Source organism: Notechis scutatus, chromosome 1 (assembly GCF_049901735.1).
Source record: "Notechis scutatus isolate UNSWTSFEM ecotype Mainland chromosome 1, rNotScu1.2, whole genome shotgun sequence".
NCBI lineage: Eukaryota > Metazoa > Chordata > Lepidosauria > Squamata > Elapidae > Notechis > Notechis scutatus.
Window position 1 is genome coordinate 28,596,960 of NC_142009.1, and position 21,233 is coordinate 28,618,192.

At 44.0% G+C, this 21,233-nt stretch overlaps 1 protein-coding gene across 2 annotated transcripts in view; it reads left to right on the forward strand.

Annotated features, from left to right (window-relative positions):
• Positions 1 to 21,233, forward strand: part of EPHX2 (epoxide hydrolase 2) — a 68,799-nt gene that overhangs the window by 11,922 nt on the left and 35,644 nt on the right. For both annotated transcript variants that reach the window (XM_026671528.2, XM_087959935.1), the window contains exons 6-10: positions 2,111 to 2,185; positions 3,005 to 3,100; positions 3,303 to 3,381; positions 7,184 to 7,218; positions 10,129 to 10,155. In XM_026671528.2, the coding sequence (XP_026527313.2) occupies positions 2,111 to 2,185; positions 3,005 to 3,100; positions 3,303 to 3,381; positions 7,184 to 7,218; positions 10,129 to 10,155 (312 nt within the window). The remainder of the gene's footprint in view (positions 1 to 2,110; positions 2,186 to 3,004; positions 3,101 to 3,302; positions 3,382 to 7,183; positions 7,219 to 10,128; positions 10,156 to 21,233) is intronic.

Below are 21,233 nucleotides of genomic sequence, written 5' to 3' on the forward strand. Positions count from 1 at the left end.
ATGTAAGGCTTTAAAGGTGACAACCAGCACCTTGAATTGCACCCGGAAGTAAATCGGCAACCAGTGCAGCGTCCACAGGAGAGGTGATACATATGTACACTGTGGTCTGCCCAAAACCTTGCAAGCCTCTGCATTTTGCACCAACTGTACAGTTACTGTTTTGACTAATCTTCAAGATGAGCGTGACAACAATAGCTAAACTAGGGAAGAGATTCATGACAAGGCATTCTGGTGATGGAAATGAGATGGCTGATTTTTACATGCCTGGGTATACAACACTAACCTTGTAATCCTGACTCAGTGATTGGCTTTTTTAAGCCCAGCAAGATCTGGCTACTTTGTGCTTCAATGGACACGGTCCATTCTGTAATACTTTCATTAGGTTTTCCCTAAAGTACTTCATCCAACTCACGTACCAGCTGATTCCTTGAAAGTGGATCTGCTGCTTTCCCTTTTAAAAACAGAAACAAAATGCAAGGATCTGCATTTCTCTGTGGATCCAGATTTCTTTCTACCTTTGCACTGAGCAAATTGCTGGGATTTGTGCTACATTAAGATTTTGAAAAATTTAGAACAGCATTTTTCCCTTAGAAAGGTTGTTTTTAAAAGCAGGCAATTTAAATGTGGGCTTTTAAATCATTTTTTGCTGGATTTCATTACCTTCCAGGAATGGAATTTTTATGAGAAATAGAGCAGAATGAATTTCAGCTTCCTTTTTACTCCTTTAATTGGGTTTTCAGTTCTTTTTGGTCTACTGTAGATATTTAGAAAATACGATTTTAGCAGAAGGTTCTTGAATACTTGCATCAGTTAAAGCTTCTCTGTTGTCTACATTTATTACAAGAGGTGTTAGTCTGAATATTTGTACATTCTCCTCCACATCTGTCAGTCCATCCATCCACGTAGGAGGTGTGGGAGGGTCAGAGAGTGAGCTGAGTCATTGAGCCACACCCCACAGGGGATAAAAGTGGGTGTGTTGTCAGCTGGAACTTTGTACGGGACAAAGTTTAATCTTGCTTCAGGTTTTCTTTGTGAACGATTTTATGGTCTGCCTTGTAATTTTCTCGAAGTAGCTTTTTACTTGTTATCAGTTCGGACTTGGCAGGCAGAGCGTGTTAGAATGGCAAGGACATTATCAGTTCCAAAGAATTAACTCTGTGAATTCCGAGCCAGCTTGCCTGCCTATGTTTCTGTAAGTTTGTACTCTTTCATTTTTGGAAAGAAGAAAAGTGAGACAGAACAAGTAAGTAAGTGAAATCTCCTTCAAATTGAGGTGTTCATTTAGTTTTCCTGGGAGCAGTACGAAAAATATGATCCACTCTTTTCTTCTGGATCCTTCTCTTGATGTTATGAAATTAAAATGGCTGCATTTTGTCCTCTTTCAATTCAGCTATTATGTATCTGCCAAAATTATTGCCAGGTTTTATTCATGAAGAATAACTATTGCTTTTTTACATTAGTGGCATCAAAAATATTGTAGTGATAGGGACAGATTATGAATATTTAATGTCAGCTTTCCAAGTAACACACCCATAGAAAACAAACTCTGAGGCACTAGAGTTCCTCAAAGAACACTTTATTGGATACATCATTTTGGCACAGACTGGTGAAAGCCAACTCTGAGGTTTCCCACGGCTTTCACCTAATTAAAAGTAAAAGTTTTCCCCTTCCCTTCCAACTTACTGGTCACGCTATCCAATCCAGGTGCTGGCTGGTTGCTGGGTTACCAGCTCCTCTTCTGGTCAGCCATCTGTGAGAAAATCCTTGGTTTCCGGAGGAAAACTTTATTGTTTGGGCTACAAAACCCCATCTATTTTCTCCCTTCCACTGTTGTGTGGCAACCCTGAAGCCTCAAAGATGGCTTCAGCCAGGCTCATTTCAGGGTTGACATTTAAAATAAAAACACTTCATTCAGTAATGAACATGCTCTCTGCCTGTTTTCAAGTTCAATTCCTAATATCACCCTTGATTTTTTTTAAAGGGAAAAACAAGTAATGGAGAAAAAATCCTGTTAGTAAACTTCGTAGAGATCAGTTGCTACTAGATCTCCATCCTGAGCAAACTCATGGTGGTGCTTCAAATCTCACTGGTTTAATTATCTATTCCACAGCTTCTTGACCAGGAAGAATATCTTCCTTCAGCATGTGAGCCCCAGGATGTGGCCCATGGATATGTAAAAATCAAGGTAATGATAGAAAGACTATATTTTAAATTGATGTTTTAATTGCTTTCAGTGGGGGAAACAATTCTGTTTATTGTAATTTGAACATGTAAAAATGAAAAATCATTTTAAAGAAGTGATTGGACCGCCATTTGTCTGAAATGGTGTAGAGTTTCTGGCCTGAGCAGGGGTTGGATTAGTGGACCTCCAAGGTCCCATCCACCTCTGTTGTACTGTTCTGTTCTGAATCATGAGTTGTGCCTTAGTCATTTCATATAGTGCAAATAGCAGACTCAAACTCATCCCAAATAACTAGCAAGACATGGCCTCGGTCAATTTGTTTGCATCTGTCCAGATGGCATCTAGCTGAAAGCAAGTCTTATTCTCTATCTCTCTCATGCTCTTCAGCTCAGCAAATGCTTTTTCAACCCACCTCACTTTTTACATATAAATAGTGCCATTTAGCTGGGGCTGTAATGTTCTATAAGAGAGAGAGAAAAATGCCATTTTGCTGCTGTTGTAAAAGCTAAGCAATAACTCCCATTTGCTTGGATTCATTCTTTGACTTCTGCCACTGCAGGTACTGTGTACCTACATTGTAGGTACAGTAGACGTTGTACATTGTCTTTACGGGACGGTGAATTGCGATCATCTATTTATCATTTCCCATATGGTGATTTTAAGTAGGGGGTGGAGGTAGGCCTTTGCTTTGCATATAACCGTTTCCTGTTTTTGTTATTACCACTGCCCTACTTTTTAACAATTTACTCTGAAGTTTAGAGATGTAGTTTCTTTTGCCTTTGATAATTAGAACCCAAGCCTTTCTTCCCTTCCTGTCTTTAGCCAGACACCGAGTTGCACTTTGTGGAGATGGGGAGTGGTCCAGTGATTTGCCTCTGCCACGGATTTCCAGAGTCCTGGTTTTCTTGGAGGTTCCAGGTGACACCGTTTTTATTCCTAATTTGCATGAATGCCAAATTTTGGAAAAAGTTCAATTTACTTGAAGGAAAAGGAATATCCCTTTCTCATACATAATATATGGCAGCTGCAATGTTTACATGGAAGTTTTGGGTTATAGGAAAATGGGCCCACATTACCTGTGTACCCAATAAGGTTACTTTTGTCTTTTTCTCCATGTTAGATTCCTGCCCTTGCTGATGCTGGCTTCCGTGTCATTGCCTTGCAAATGAAAGGCTATGGAGATTCTGTGGGTCCACCAGGTACAGTGTGTGTGTGTGTGTGTGTGTGTGTGTGTGAAAACAGATTCACTGTACTGGTCCACTTTTTAAATGTGACCTTGCTATTTAAGTCACTTGTTAGTTGTTCTTCGCTCATGACTTCCACGTGGGTTTTAGCTATACAAGAGACACCTTACAAAGCAAAGAAATCACGGTAACAATTTAAAATGAATGAAAGTGAATTACAGCAACATTGATCCCTTAATCTATTTAAGTCTGTTCTAAAGACCCTGAAATCAACTGTTTTGTAAGGTCCGAGAGACGAGCAAAAAAGTTTAAATATTCCCTAACTAACCTTCGCACCCTCATAGTTTAAATCTTGCAATTCTGTTTGCATTTTTAAAGCTTACATATTTGGCTTCATGCAGTAAACATATCTGTAACTGATAGCAACTCTCAAAGGTCACAAGCCAAGATAGGCATTTCCCAGCTCTACCACTGTAAAGCCAGTATGGTGTAGCGGTTGATGTGTTGGACCAAGACTGGGAAAGCGGGCTACAAAAGCTTTGCTGTATGCAACCCAGAGTCACTTGTTGTAAGATGGGCAGATATATAACATTTGATAAAGGAAAGGAAGAAAATTATTTACCTTCAGGCTTGGAAACTCACCGGATAACTTTGGACAGAAATTCTGTCTCAGCCAAACCTATCTCAACCATCTTAAATTATTTAAGGAAAATTAATAAACAGTAGATATAGAGATGCCGGATTTTGAACTTTGTGTGTGTGTGTGTGCCATTTCCGTTTGCTGAATTTCTTCAATGCACAGGCATACATGTAGAGTAGTGCTTACCATTAGCCCTTTGCTTATGAATACAATTGAGCCCAAAATTTATGTTGCTAAGTGAGACAGCTATTAAGTGAGTTTTGAATTATTTTCCTGTTGTAGTTGCTAAGTGAATCACTGCAGATATTAAGTTAGTAACACAGTTAAGTGAATCCCTACTGACTTTGTTAGAAGGTCGCAAAAGACGATCCCAAGGAGCTCAGGATACCGCAACAGTCTGTTGCCAAAGATCTGAATTTTGATCACATGATCCTGGGAATGCTGCAACTGTCATTAGTGTGAAAAGCAGTCATAAGTCACTTTTTTCCAGTACCGTTATAACTTTGAAATGTCACTGCTGTTGTAAGTTGAGGACTGTCCGCCTAAGACTGGAATCTTTTCCCAAAATAATAGCCTTGACTGTTGAGAACCTAAGTCAAACAAGGCTTCTTGAACTGCACTCAAGAGGCCAGCTGACAGTCGATACACCCATCGTTGAGTTGTCATAGAGGCCAACTGAGCCTATTTCTACTTGGGTCATCGCACTTTAAACTAACTGAAGCTTTGAATAGCCTTCAAGGGCAGCACTATGTAGAGCAGGGGTGCCAAACTCAAGGCCCGTGGGCCGGATCCATGGTGCTTCTGCCAATGAAAATAGCTCGGGAGGGCTGTGGGCTCCCAAGCTCCGTTTTCACTGGCAGAGGGTTGCAGGAAGTTGGTGCAGCCAAAAATGGAGCTCGGGAGCCCACTTTCTCTGGCAAGCTACCACAGGTGCTCCCGACACGAATGATGTCAAGCTGGCCATGCGCGCCCTGGCCACCCGAGATCAAACACAACTCTGATGCATCTCTCAGTGAAATCGAGTTTGACAGTGCCGCTAATAGCTTCTGAAAATGTTAAGCCATGTGGTATGAAGTAGAACGAAGCAGCTAGCTGAATATTTGGCATAATCATCTCCTTTTAATGACCCTATAATCCTTTCCGGGATGGAGTCTGGGCAGTTGAATGGAGCTGAGTGTTTACTGGCCGGATGCCTTTCCTGTCACCAATGTGGAGTTATATTCAGCAGATATATTCTCATCGTACCCAGAGAGAGAAATATCTGCCTCTATGTAGGATCAAACTCACAGCCTCCTGATTGGGAGGCAAGAGCATTACTGTAATGTTTGCTATAAAAGCTTGTTGCTCCTTTCTGCCATTTTTGATATACCATACAACAAAAACCCCAAATCAACACTGCACTTGAACATGATTTTTAAAACAGTTTACTGATTTACCTGCATTTTATATATGTGCATGCTACTTTGTTGGTCGACACAGCTAGGGAGAACTTATAAATAAACATGACATTTTCTCATCGTATTTAGATTTGTAATCCTCTCATTACTGAAACGTCAAGCATTATTTTCTCTGACTATGTGTGGGCACGCCACTGTGTGTCGGTAAACAAGTTCCAGTAGCAGTCAAATAATTCAGATGTAGTTAATTTTTCTTTTTATATTGTTTGCAGAAAAAAAAATCTAGGATCAGATTGTGTTTATATTTCACATTTCAAATTGTAAGATCCTTCTTGCTTTTGGATGTAAAATTGCTCCAGGATTTTCTAGGCATAGTGCCCCTGACTTCTGGCCATGCACCGTCTCGGCAGCAGTGGCGAGAGTTCCAGTCTGAATGTTGTCATTTCATTTCCCATGCTGCCAGAGTGATGACATGTAAAGGATATTGTGGAAGATTAAAATGGAAGGTTGACACAACTGTGCCCTGAGTGGAGAAAAGACATTAAATTGCCCTGAGCAGGTGACAGTAGAGAATACTTATGGGTTCTGGTGGCTACTAGCGATGCAGAGGGCTGACATAAATCATTTGAAGCTTGTTAAAAGTACAAGAACAGCTTGCTTCTTCATTTCTCTCCCCCCCCCCTTTCTTCCTTAACTGATTATGTTCAGTTTCTTCTGAGTACATGTCATATCCCAAGGGAAGCTGTTGGGTCATCATTATGCAAGATCCATGATCCCCAAAGGAATCTGATTCTAGCAATAATATTGTTGTCTCAAGAGCTTCAGGGTGCAAGATTCCACACCAGGATAATGCATAATGCATAACACCAGGTAATGATAATATAGATAATGCATAACACCAGGGTTCTTTTCAATAGCCCAGAGATAAGGTGGAATTCAAATGGTCAGTAAGTTTGCTCTGTTGTTGGAAAGTTCACTTTGATTTTATTCTACATTTTGGTGGAAACTGTCCTGCTGGCTGAAACTTCTAGCTTCAATAGTAAGATTGGCATTTCTATTTTGCCAGAGTCTGTAATTTCCCTTTTTTCTTTTCTAAGTTGTCATGGGACATGAGTGCTCATGCATGTAGACTTTTGGATGGGCAGGAGAGAGAGAGATCAAAGTAATGACAATTCCAGGAGTGATGTGTTCTAGGCTTGGTGACTGGTGGATGGATCATTGCCTTCTGCCAACACAACTAAGAAATTGAAATGCTCCTTGGGTGTTGTTCATATCCCGATAGGACAAAACTTTTGTTTTTCCACTCTGGCGCAGTGGTTAGAATGCAGTACTGCAAACTACTTCTGCTGGCTGCAGTTCAGCCGTTCAGTTCTCACTGGCTCAAGGTTGATTCAGCCTTCCATCATTCTGAGGTGGGTAAAATGAGGACTCAGATTGTTGGGTTTACTCTGTAAACCGCTTAGAGAGGGCTGTAAAACACTGTAAAGTGGTATGTAAATTAGAGTGCTATTGTTAATGGTATAGTGAATATTTGAAATTGGTTTTCCCTAATCTTAATTCAACAATCTTCTATTCTACCATGCAGAGTATCCTTCCTATAGTCCTGTATGAAAGTAACTTCTCTTCCTTATGCAATCTACAAAAACAAGCCCATCTGGGGTGTTAATTTGAAACTTTTTAGAGGGACATTACACACATGAAGAAGCCCATGGCAAGTCTTGTATTTTAAAATCAACTTGTGGACATACAGTGGCTTTAATAATGCCTGTTTTTGTTGCAGATACAGAAGCATATTCCCAGGAAGAAATTTGTAAGGTAGGTCATGATCTTCAATAATATACCCTTCACTTACAGTGACTGAGATACATTCAACAATATTTATGATATGTCAATATGTAAAATACAGAGAAGTATTTAAACCAACGAAGATCAACATCAGTACAGGTAGGCCCCACAAATAGTTATTCAGCAACTATCGGGAGTTAAAATGGCATTGAATGAGGGGAGTTTATGATCCTTGTATTGCAGCATATCACATCCTCACAGTCACATGATGTCATTTATCATCTTTACTGCTGTCTTCTAATGTGCAAAATTAATGGGGAAGCTGATAGGAAGTTACAAAAGGTGACCGCGTGACTTCAGGAAGCTGAGATCACATGAGATTTACCTATTAATAGCAATTGGGACTGCTGGAACCGGCCATTATGCATCAACATGGTCACATAGTGTCACAGATTACAACCATGTTGCTTAACAATGGAGTTGCTGCTCCCAATTGACATCTGTAAGCGAGAACTATATTCAGGCAACAGAGTATTCAGTAGTGAACAAAGCCATGGGAATATGACTGATGCGTTAATCTTCAAGTGTATAACTTCCATGTATTTAACTCATAGTTTTTTACATGGAAGACAATAGCAATCGGGGGACCTGATGTTCCATCACTAAGCAATGCAGTCGTAAAGTGTGGGGATGCCAGGACAGCAGAACTTCAAGGTCCAACTGTAATGACCATTCATTCAGCTTTGAATGGTTACTTAGTGGATGGTTGTGGGTTGAGGAGTATCTGTACACTACAGAGAGGAAATAATAGCATTCGTATGCTAATCTGACTCAGCCTGAAGTGGTTTAATGTAGCAACCAGACCATTTCATACTTCTTATAAGGCTATGTTGGATCCACAAGAAGATGCTAATATGATGCTGGTGCTATTGTTGTAGTTATTTAATGGCAGCAGTACTGTGGTTATTATTATAGTAAAAAAAATCTGGTGCATTTTCAATGAGTTCTAGAGACAAAAGCAGATAAACTGAAGCTTTAGTACAAATTCTAGCAGGACATGGGATTTCCAGAAATAACAGCAAGTATGGCAATAATAAAAGTCAACAGAACTTTCAGGATAAAGCTTCTAGTTTAGGTATATATCAGAGGTGTCCAACTCAAGGCCTGTGGGCCAGATCCAGGAAATAGCAAAGGACTGGCCTGCAGTGCCTCTGCCAGCAAAAATGGAGCTTGGGAGAGCCACGTGTGGCCCTCATCGGCCCAGTTTTCAGCCGGGATGGTATCCTGCCACCCTCTACCAGTGAAAATAGAGCTCTGAGCTCATTTTTTGCTGGCAGAGGGCTGCAGGAGGCCATCCTGGCTGAAAACTGGGTGCAGGGGGGCCACACACACCCCTCCCTGAGCTCCATTTTTGCTGGCAGAGGGCTAGCAAAACAGACTAAAAACAAAACAAAAGGAAAAATGTTTCCCCTTTTGCATTTGAGCATGCAAGAAGGAATAGGAAAGAAGAAAGGGAAAGAGGAAAGATAAAGAAAAAGAAGGAAAGTTGGGAAGAGAGCAAGGAATGAAAGGAAAAAGAAGGGAGGGAAGGAAGGAAGGATGGATGGATGGATGGATGGAAGGAAGGAAGGAAGAACGGAGATTATAATGAGAGTGAGGGAGGGCCTGAAGGCAGTCCTGCTTTAGCACTTGGCCACCACAGGTACCCCCTACACGAGTGACATTGAACTGGCCATGCCCCGCCTGGCCATGCCCTTCCCCCAAAGTCAAACACAACACTGATGCAGCCCTCAATGAAATCGAGTTTGACACAGTCGAGTTTTATATATCATGGCCCGTTTATTTTTTAGGAATTGAGGATTATAAAATAAAAAAGTTACTGCTTCTTCCTAGGTTGATATATCACATCACATGGATTCTTAGTAATTTATACTACAGGAATTGTAACTTAGCCAGCTTTTTCTCCTCCATATTACCAAAGCTGTTTAAAGCTGAATGAGAGTGATTTCCTTAAGTCACTTTTTAAATTCTGCTAAAAAATCCACACTTGAGAATTGTTAGTTCATCCAGCTCTAAAATATTGACTTCCTAAACATTTTAAATAAGTGTGGTGATTTATGTGAGAATTGGTAAGATTATAATTATGGTTTTGGAACACAACGTTCATGGACAGCATTCTAACAATGAGATTCCTGTATTATACTTTTGGTTGCAAAGACCATTAAGCCATTTGATAGGCAAGTCAGGAAATGCAATGCCTATACATATAATTATCTTTCTGCTTTCTGTTAAATCAGTATTAAGGAATCTAAAAGGCCCATATATCTTTTATACAGTATCTGGCATTCTACAGTCCAGAAGGAAGTTTCATTCCATCATTAAAAAGAGTCTTTGTCTCCATGCAGACAAGGTTAGGGCAGTGAGCAATTGCATTGGGGCGAAAGGAGGGGAAGAGTTAGTAAAAGATATAGGTTCCTACTGAAAGAGTGCCCCCACCTACCCTGAACCCATCTAAACCTTGGAAAGTTAGAAAAGTTAGAAAAGCTAAACTTCAACTTGTAAAGCATCCACACTTCTGTCAAAACACAGTGGAGTATGATTCAGAAGGTGACCAGTGGGAGACATAGGAAAATGTCATTTCATATACTCATGGTGTTTCAGGTTTTAAGTGAATAAGATACAGTGTCTACCCTAGGTAGATTGAATTGGCTGCATGCCCAAAGTGTACTACTATGATCTGCTAAAATTCAACTCTGATGGAGTGCAAATAGCATTGAGAACATGCATGATGTTGTGTTCCTGCTGCTCTCGGTCTGTGTCTACCTGGGCTGATCTAGGATGGACTAAGCAGTAGAAGACAAAATAAGAGGGTTTTTCTCAAGAACTTGATGTCAATGTCTGACTTTTATTTTTATTTATTTTTTTGCTTATTTACCTCAGGATTTGGTGATCTTTCTGGACAAAATGGTAAGTTATGCTGGTTTGTGTCTTACAACATGTATTATCAACAAGGTCGTACCATCCCCTAGGATGTCATAGTGCAGGGATGTCAAACTTGTGATGTCACGTTTTCGGCACGTGACGTATTGTGACTTTTCCCCCCTTCGCTAAAACGGGGGTGAGTGTTGCCAGTGTGTGACACATCTGGCCTGCGGGCCGCAAGTTTGACACTCCTGCCATTTGTATTTGAGTCTTCAGTGTTCAACTGACCACAGCTGACCAGCTGTGTTACATCATTTCATCTCCACATGACAGAAATGAGGTTCTAAAGATGAGAATGTTTCAATAACTAAAGTTCACCCTACGTATTATGCAGTGGTGTCTTAGTGGTCCTAGATCCTCAATTATAGAAATGAGAGAGTTCTTGAAATGAGATTTATCAGCACAGCTATGTCCCCTGCCAAAGTGTCACGAAAAAATAGTACATTTTCCCCAATTTTCCTGTGTGAGAATCTAATTTTCTCTCAGTGATTGATATTGTCTCTTACCTATTTAATAGCAAATGCATCCTCTGTCAAGAGATGGGTGCTTTATGTTCTTTTTTATTGCTTTTAAAATAGAGATGGGTGCTTTATGTTGGAGATGGAAGAGTCTGTCAGCTATCCAATAAAACATGCGTGCATTATTGCTTTCTGCCACAGTTGGACCATAACTAACCTCTAGGCTTCTTTGACTCAGATTACCCTGATTTCATCCTGACATGCAAAATGACCTGATGCTGACAAGGTGGGCTAGATCAGGGGTCCCCAACCACCGGGCTGCGGACCGGTACCGGTCCGTGGAACTTTTCCTACCGGGCCGCCGGTTTGCTGGGCGCCGCCATCTTGTTTGACGAGAAAGTGCTTCCGGGTGAGCTTTTCCGGTTGGAAAGCGGCGTTTGGGTCCTGAAGGAATCCTCGCGCCTTAGTTTCATCGAAGGGGGGGGGGCTTCGAACGAAACTAAGGCGCGAGGATTCTTTCAGCACCCAAGGCAAGGCGAGCCGAGCGACCGTCCCAAAGCCGTCCCAAAGCGAAGCCCATCGACAAAGGTACAAAGGAGGAGTTGAAGGTGGCGGGGAGAAGCGGGGGACGGCTGCCTGGCCAGTCTCTCGGCTCGCCTTGCCTTGTCATGCGTGCTGATGCCAGTACTGGGCCGCGGATCATTTTGTGATGCTGGTACCGGGCCGCGGCACAAAAAAGGTTGGGGGCCACTGGGCTAGATGACCCTAATAATCCTTTATTCAGCCGACAGCAGCCATGGATTTTGAGATGTTGATTTTCAAGGTGGAGATTTGGGGACATCTTAAGGCTTTATCTGGCAAATGAAGAATTCCCATCAGTCTTGGAGGAGGGGCTATGATTTGCTACCTTGTATGAAAATTTGTTTCCTGCCTACTTGCACATGGCACTGAAGGCTTGTAATATTATACAAAATAATACGTTTCTATAAGAACATACATTTTTATATTTAATTTGCCAGCCATTTGAGATCTACAGGGTTATTTGCTTGTGTGTTTGTAACTAGCTGATTGTGAGCAAGGCATTACTTTCTCTGTTATTGTCATACATGAGAGATAGCAAGGAAATGAGTGCTTGTAAAAACAGGGAACGGACGTACCAATTCTATAACTCTTGCATTCGTTCTGAAGAAGTTCTTTCTCGTCTTCTTAGTTTGCAGGACTTTCAGTGAACTATTGAAAGTATGAGACTTTCTTAATTCTATGCAAATAGGTTCTCTTTTTTGTTGTTGTTGTTGTTCTATAATTTATATCTCACCATATTCAAATAGTGGGATAAAAGATGGCTCACAATCATAAAACTAAACAAATAAAACAAAACAGTTAAGTACCATATGTTCTGTCTCACCTGTGACCACGAGGCGAGAGTCCAAGCCTCCAAAGGAATATAAATAAACAGACAGGACCAGGAATGATAGAGTTAAATTCCTTTGACTGGAGAAGTCCTTGGCAGTCTTCCAGAAGCTGCCTGCCAAGTCCAATAACAAACAAGACCATAAATCAAAAAGCAAACACCGCACAGAGAATTTGTCAAGCTGCTATTCCGAATAAACAAATTGTCCCGAACGAGGATTCAGAGCTAACACGCCCTCTTTTATTTCCTGAGGGGCGTGTCAGTCTCTCAAGTCAGTCCCTGATTTCCTTTTACGTTGCATTTCACGCTTCTGCCTGCGTCTTTGCCTTGCATCAAACCAGCATTCCTCGGCTTGATCCTCATCCAAGGACTCCGGCACTCTCTCCTGATTATCTACCGACACCTGAGGCACAACCAGGGAGGAAGGGGAGGAAGATGATTCCGAATCTTCCAGCAAGGCAGGCTCAAACCTCAAGGCCAAATCCTCCTCTTCCTCATTACTCGAGCCTGTGTCTTCTAATAGAGCAGGCTCAAGCCTCCGAGTCACAACACCATAAAAAAGAACTGTTAAGCCCCATAAGCCCCATTTATGCTTCCATAAGTTCATGTTTTAAAATAAAACAAAGAATGAAATGTCATTTTGATTCAGAAATAAAAAAGGCTAAAAATTTCATTTTTCATTCCCTGTCACAAAACAATCTTCACTGCCTTCCTAAAAGATAACGCTGTGGGGCCGATCTGACTTCTTGGGGGACTTCCATATAACTGACAAGGCCTGTTTCTAGTCTCACTTCATAGCCATGTCCTGTTGGGAAAGGGACTATTTTCCAAGCTTCCTCTCCCATCCCGAATGCACAGGACAAACAGATTCAGTTTGAAAGTAACAGCCTCATTGGTAAATGGGAGCCAAGCCATGTAAAAGGCTTCACAGGTTAAAACCAATACTTAGCATTTTATTTAAGTTTTGATTTTTTTAAAAAATGCAACTTTATCGATCACTGGTACAATGCTCATTAAACTAGTAGCAAATCCCTGAAGCTGCTCTTACCCACCAGCATTCTGCACCAGCTGCAGTTGCTGGATAGTGAAGTGTGTTGTGATTATGCGTTAACAGTAAAGTGTTGTAGTTATGGCTGGAGCTGATGCATCTCAGCTCCAGCCATAGCTGGTATGGGAACTGATTAATTGTGGAGATATTAGTTGCAAAAGCTTTCCTATAGATGCTAAATATGAAACCATAGGAACAGAGTCTTCCTGTGGCTCGGGAGAGGTGGAGACTGTGGGTCACATACTCCTTCGATGTTACTTTTACACAGAGATTAGGAAAAAACATATTCTGCCAATAATTGCTAGGTATCCTGACTGTTTTTGACACTGCTTATCTCCAGTGGCTGCTTAAGGATGAACAGTCCATAACTATACCGCAGGTGGCTAGATTCTGCGCAGCAGCACTGGAGATTCACTGGAAACACGTGTCTAATCCACCATAATTATTTTATACAACAAATGTGGCAAACCCTTTGCACTGCTTATTCCTTTCCCTTTTAGTATTAAACTGACAACGGGCCACCCAGTTTATGGATTGCAATTTTAGACTATATATAATTGACAGACTGGATTTTATCATGGATTTTAGTTGTTATTTATTTATTTTATACTAGAACTTTTAATTGTACATTTACTGAGTGTTTTTATTGGTTCTGGTCTCTGGTCTATGACTGTAATAAACTAAATTGAAATTGATTGAAATATGAAGCAATTCAGGTTGGTGGATCTTGAGATGTAGCTTTTGGTGCAAGAACTGTACAATATTTACAATTTCCAGGCAGATGGGCTGCTGTATTCTCCACCAACTGCAGTTTCTGGGCATTAAAGTGTGTTGTGGTGATGCAGGCTCATGGTGAGGAGGGTATGAGTAACTGTCCCTAAGGCTGTAAAGGGCTAGAGCTCATGCATATCATCAGAAGCTAATATGAAAATTGTCTTTGATTAATTGTGGCAAAGGCTCTTCTGAAGGTGTTAAATATGACACAAGTCAAGTTTCTGAGTTTTGAAATGTGGGCTTATGGGTCAACAGTTACAGTAATAACTGTTTTCCAGACAGACTTTCCATGCAATTATGTTTACCTTATGAAAAGGTAATGAGACATAACCTGGTGGAGTAATGATAATATGATTTGGATAATGACTGAGCTAGTTCTGGATTTGTGCATTTAACTTAATTTAGTTAATTTAATATAATTCTATTTAATTAAAAGGGCTAATGCGTTCTAACTGAGAAGTGGATTAATTCTTTCACTCCAGGCACTTGAAATATGGCAGTCCTGTGTCACTGACCTTTCCTGACAAAATTGCTTCTTTTATTTTACCCCTGACAAATTGTCTGTCTCAAGCAGAAACTAAAGAGAGAGGTCACCAGATCAGCACCATGTTGTTAAATAACAATTCCTCCTGTAACCTTTCTGGGAGCATTCATCTGTCCTGACAATATAATTAGGATTATAATTCAGATTGCCCTATTGGAGAGAAAGAATCAATTTGAGATTTATTAAAAAGGGATAGGTACATAAAGGAACAGTATTTGAAATGCTGGCAACTGATTAACTGAAAGTTAATGTCAGCAGATTTTTGTTTTTCTGCTGAAGCTTAAAATCTTTTTTAAAATGTAGAGCAGCTTTTTAAAAGTTCTATTCTACCCCAAATTTCCATTTTTCTAAATTAAAAGAATAATCCATACACAGCACTTTACAGGTACCCCTGCTAGAATCTTCAGAATTGTTATCTTCTCAAACTAGCTCTTAGTCTAGGGCAAGGGTCTCCAAACTTGGCAAGTTTAAGACTTGTGGACTTCAACTCCCAGAATTCCTGAGCTACTATGACTGGAGGAGGAATTCTGGGAGTTGAAGTCCACAAGTCTTAAAGCTGTCAAGTTTGAAGACCCCCTGTTCAAGGGCAGAGGTGGGGAACGATGGCCCTTTTATGACTTGTGGACTTCAATTCCCAGAATTCCTAAGCCATTGGCTGGCTCTGGAATTCTGGGAATTGAAGTCCACAAGTCATATAAGGGCCATCGTTTCCCATCCCTGTTCTAGGGCTTCATAGAGGCGCCCTCCACAGGAGCAAGATCTATTTGAGAGAAATTTGCACCAGCTGCTCCCATCTTGGCTAAAGAAGTAGACAATTGAAGACAGGCGAGACTCTTGTGAAGGTGTCCCTGTTCAGAGTCTCCTCATCAAAGGAGGGTCAACTCTAGAGGTGGTATTCAGCAGGTTTTGACCAGTTCTGGAGAACCGGTAGCGGAGATTTTGAGTAGTTCAGAGAACCAGCAAATACCACCTCTGACTGGAGGTTTTACAGTATCCTTCCCCTGCCACACCACCAAGCCACACCCACAGAACCGGTAGTAAAAAAAAATTGAATCCCACTCTGGCCAACTCTGTTGAACTTCAAATGCCAGTTAAGAATATTTTTAGACTTAATGTTCTATCTTATGTATCCCTTATAGTAATATTTGTTTGATTAAAATTCAGCCTCTTTATAGTAAACACTCTCCTATTAAAACCCATACATCTGTGTATGGCCTGTATTTTATTCTTTGGTAATGAAACAGAATATTGTATGATTTAATGCTCTATGCATAGGAAAGACAATCCCTTTAGTCTATCAGGCAGGAAACAAGCTTGAGAACTTTCCTTTGTGGTTGTTTTTATTTACAAAGATTTTTTAAATATATTTTTTTTCATGGAAATTTCTACCTGCTGCCTAAAGTAATCCCAGTCTGGAATTGCTTACATTCAGGGCACTTGGCTTTTACAGGACTACCATATCAATGCTTTCTAGCATAGTTATCATTATATATTTTATATTGTTTCTGAACAAATACAAGCAAAATCTGTATTCAATGAGACATGAAGACTTTTGTCTTTTTCAGTAATGGCACACTATTTGAGTGGCTAGCTGCTTTTATTCTGGACAGGGGGTGGGGAGAGAATAATTTGTATTGAAGAGAATAATGCCTTTTATTTGTATGAAGTAGTTGTGGGTAATATAATTGATATAGATGCAGAGTGTTTTATGCAGAGTCCTTAATAAAAACTGTCTCCTTTGACAGTCTCTTCACTGAATATTTAGTGGCTCTGGAATAGCAATCAAGTATTCTAATTGCTCAGGGTTACTGTCAGTAGTTTTGCTGACAGAGTCTATTTTGTGAGCTAAATAATAAACGGTTTAGAAGTTAAAATTTACATACAGAGTTGGGGGACTTGAAGTTTGCTATTACAAGACATCATTGGCCAAATCTGCTTTAAATTGGAACAAGTGCACAGATGCAATCTGTTTGAAAATATGAGGAATTAGTGTTAGGCATATTTCTATATGGGAACTCCTGGTTCAGCGGCAGAATAGCTGGAGCTACTTCATTGAAACCTATAGATAATCTAGCCAATGGTATCAGAATTGGAACTGTTCTGTACGATCCATTAGCATACTTGTAAACACTGATTGGCCAGGGCGCACGGCGACCTGATTGGCCGAGCGAGCCGCACTGATTGGCCCGCCGCGAATCCCCGCGATTGGTGGAAATTCAAAGCGGTGCCATTGGCCGCGGGAAATTCAAAGCGGTGCCATTGGCCGCGGCCGCCGCGGCCAGACAATATAAGCCGCTGCCGATCTCCTGAACCCCGAGTCGATCTCGGGACTAATAAAGAGCTGAAACCAAGTCACTGACTCCCGAGCCTTCTTCCAACGGCGAACTTAACACTGGCGACGAAGGTGGGATCGCAGAACTGATACCCACCGAGCACGTGGCACCGAGGCAACGAGATCACCGAGATGGCCAGCATCGCACCGCCCGCACCCTTTAACCAAGCTACTGAGGACTGGGAATCGTACATTGATCGGTTCCTGATGTTCCTAGAGAGTAGCAATCTCAAGGATGCAAACAGGCAGAAAAAAAGGGCCGTTTTCCTGACACACTGCGGGCCAGCAGTGTTTAAAATGGCGAAAGCCCTCGCGAAACCCGAGGACGTGAAGGCGATGGACTGGACCGACCTCGAACCGCTGCTACGAAGCCACTATGCTCCTGCCGTGCCCACCCTCATCAGATGGCATGACTTCTACCAGCGTGACCAAAGACCAGGTGAGAGCATCAGCGATTTCGTGGCAGACCTGCAAAATCTGGGAAGCATGTGCGGCTTCACGGACATGGACGAGGCATTATGAGATCGCGTCGTCCTCGGGCTCAGGGATCCTGTCCTACAGAGCTGGCTGATGGCAAAGGGCGACATTTCCCTCACCGACGCCCTTGCCGAGGCCACTGCAGCCGAGGCGACCCAAAAGTCAGCGGCCCGAATGCGGAGACCAGACACCGGGGACCGAGCCACAACCTCCGAGGCGACCCCGACGGCCGAGACGCATCCAGAAGCAAGCCGCCGAGCGACCACCACCACCCACCATGGCGACCTCAACTCTGCCTCTGACACCACGGATGAAGAGGAGGACATCCATTGACTCCAAACAGAACGAGACCGACGCGAGCGGCGGAGTCGTAAGTCGGGGCTCCAATGTGCCGGGTGCGGGGGCGACCATCCGCGATCAGAGTGCCGGTTTTTCGACGCGATCTGCCGGCAATGCGACAAGAGAGGCCACATCGCCCGAGTCTGCCGCCGCAAGAGAGCGTACAGCCCCCGGCGATGAGACAACAGCGGCCGGAGGCGGGATGGCACACCCCCCCCAGGGCAAGGGACCGCCAACCCGAGAGTCGATGGAACCCGGACGGACGGGGCCGGTGGAACGGCGAGAACTGACAGAGAGAGGAGACCCACCAGACGGTCGTCATCGGCCATTCATCCAGCGCTGACGCCCGAAAGGTATACGTGGAAGTGGGCATCTAGGGCAAGCCATGCAAGATGGAGGTGGACTCCGGGTCCTACTTCTCCATGGTTGCATGGCGGGAAATCAAGCGCCTGGTGCCCGCCATCCACAAGAGGGGGCTGGAAAGCCAGAAGTTAATCCTAAAGGACTACCAGGGGAACCGCATCCCCGTAGTCGGAACAGGACACTTTGAAGTTACATTCAAGGGGTGCACAGCAAGGCTTCCCCTGACAGTCGTGGACAGAGACCAACCCAGCCTTTTGGGACTACAGTGATTCGCGCCGCTCGGGATCGAAGTAACGGGCATCGACCACGTCGCAGAGGCAGACTGGGAGGAACAACTCGCGAGGGACTTCCAGGAAGTGTTCGATGGCACCCTAGGCAAGTACCGAGGGCCCCCTATCTCCTTCAGCTTAGACCCCAGCGTCCCCCCGATATGCCTAAAACCACGGCGGGTACCTTTCGCACTCCGGCCCAAGATCAACGAGCAGATAGACAAGCTCATTAAACAGGGGGTCCTAGAGCCAACCGATCACGCCCGGTGGGAAACCCTCATAGTCACCCCAGTCAAGCCCGATGGGTCGGTGAGAATCTGTGGGGACTATAAGGCCACCCTAAACTGCGCCTTACAGCAAAGCGCCTACCCCGTCCCAGTAGTGCAGCACCTTCTACACTCACTGGTGGGAGGCAAGGTCTTCGCGAAACTCGACCTGGCGCAAGCCTACCAACAGTTACCGGTCGACGCGGAAACCGCTGAGGCGAAGACCATAGTGACCCACCGGGGGGCTTTTCGCTGCAAGAGGCTCCAGTTTGGAGTCAGCGTAGCACCGGGAATTTTCCAGAGCCTCATGGAGAAACTCCTGCAAGGAATCAATACTTCAACAACGTGTTGGTGTCAGCAGCCAACCAAAAAGAACTGGAGGGTCGCCTGAGGGAGGTACTACAAAAATTCAAAGACGCGGGGCTAAAAGTCAAAAAAGAAAAATGACAGTTGCATACCGAGAGGGTCGAGTTCCTAGGATATCTCCTAGACCGGCACGGAATTCACCCAACCGAAAAAAAAATCAGAGCTATCAAAGAAGCACCCAGGCCAAGGAATAAAACGGAACTGCAGGCGTTTCTCGGGCTGATTAACTTCTATAATGTTTTCCTACCCCAGAAGGCGACTGCAGCGGAACCGCTGCATAGGCTGCTGGATAAAACAGCCACCTGGACCTGGGGGAAATGAGAGGAAGCCGCTGCCGTCAAAAGGTTCCACGAGTACCTCTACGGCAGGACATTCACCATCATCACAGACCACAAACCGCTGTTGGGCATCCTGGCAGGAAATAAGGCCACCCCGAACATTCTATCTCCAAGAATGACAAGGTGGTCTGAATTCCTCGCCACTTACAGTTACCGGCTGACCCATCGACCCGGCAAAACAATCGCACACGCAGACGCCTTGAGCCGCACCCCGCTACCCGACCTGGACGCCAACCCAGCACCCACAGCATCCACCCTGAGCATCGAGGACATACCCAACCTCCCCCTAACCGTGTCAGACATTGCCCACGAAACAAAGACAAACGTCTGGCGCGGGTGTTGCAATGGGCGGAGAAAGGGTGGCCAGAAAAAGACGACGACGAGACATTCAGGACTTTCAGGAACAAACAAACGGAACTTTCCACCCAAAAGGGTTGTATACTATGGGGGGACAGGGTTGTCATCCCGGAAAAATTACAAAAAAGGTTCTTGGACTTGTTACACAAGGGGCACCCGGGCATCGTGAGATCAAAAGCCCTGGCCAGAAGCTACACATGGTGGCCAGGGATGGACAGACAAATCGAAGCCTGGGTGGCAAACTGTAAGCAATGCCAAGAATCCAGGCCAAGCCCACCCGCCGCCCCAGTCCTGGAATGGGAAACCCCCAGGGGACCATGGTCCAGGATACACATAGATTTCGCCGGTCCCACAAAAGGACACACATTCCTCATAACGGTAGACACTTACTCCAATTGGCTGGAGGTAAGCGACATGAGAACTACCACCACCGAGGCCGTCATCAAAGAACTAAACAGACTATTCTCAACCCACGGCCTCCCAGATGTAATTGTGTCAGATAACGGGCCACAGTTCACTGCACTGGAATTCGAAAAATTCCTAGTGGAACGGGGAATACGGCACGCCCTGACAGCGCTGGCACATCCGGCGGCGAACGGTAGGGCGGAATGAATGGTCCAATTCACCAAAAGCACAATTCAAAAAATCAAAACTGGGGACATGCAAGAGAAAATAAATAAACTACTTTTTATCCAACACATAACACCTAACACAACGACCAACAAGAGCCCCGCAGAGCTACTAATGGGGAGGAAACTAAGATCCCCCCTAGATAGGCTACACCCCACGTACAACCCCGAAAAACCCACCGACTCATCAAGCAGGTACCGAACATTTACACCAGGAGACGCGGTATACGCAAAAAACCTTAGAGGGGACCCCCTCTGGATACCGGCAACGATAACCCAGGCAACAGGTCCCAGCTCGTACCGGCTACAAACAACCGATGGACGAGCATGGAAACGACACATCAATCAAATAAGATCGAGAACAACCACGGGAAACACAACCGACACACAAACAGACAGAGACATAAACCCAGAAAGGAAAAAAAACCACCCCAGCACCGACCAAGAGAGGAGGGAAAGCCCCGGGAACCAACCCCAACCAGAAAGAAACCAGGAATACTCACCAACCGAAGCAGAAATAGACAGCCAGCTCAAAGCCTCGCCAGGAAGAAACAGCCAAGCCAGCTCAACCAGCCCGCAAAGACCGGGCAGGAGCGGCAACACCAGCAGCTCGACCAGCCCGGGTAGACCGGGAGGAAGCTGCGACAAAAGGCCCGGCTCACCCTTCCAGGCGGTTCCATCTACGAGGCAGAGAGCAGCACAGAACCCGCCCGAACCGCCCGAAGGCCAGACATCAACTAACCTGCGCAGGTCAAGTAGGCAGTACGGAGCCCTGCCTACTTACGGGACTACGTCACGTAGGACCGTACCAAGAGGGGAGGGGTGTTCTGTACGATCCATTAGCATACTTGTAAACACCGCGCCCTGATTGGCCAGGGCGCACGGCGACCTGATTGGCCGAGCGAGCTGCACTGATTGGCCCGCCGCGAATCCCCGCGATTGGTGGAAACTAATCGCGGGAGATTCAAAGCGGTGCCATTGGCCGCAGCCGCCGCGGCCAGACAATATAAGCCGCCGCCGATCTCCTGAACCCCGAGTCGATCTCGGGACTAATAAAGAGCTGAAACCAAGTCACTGACTCCCGAGCCTTCT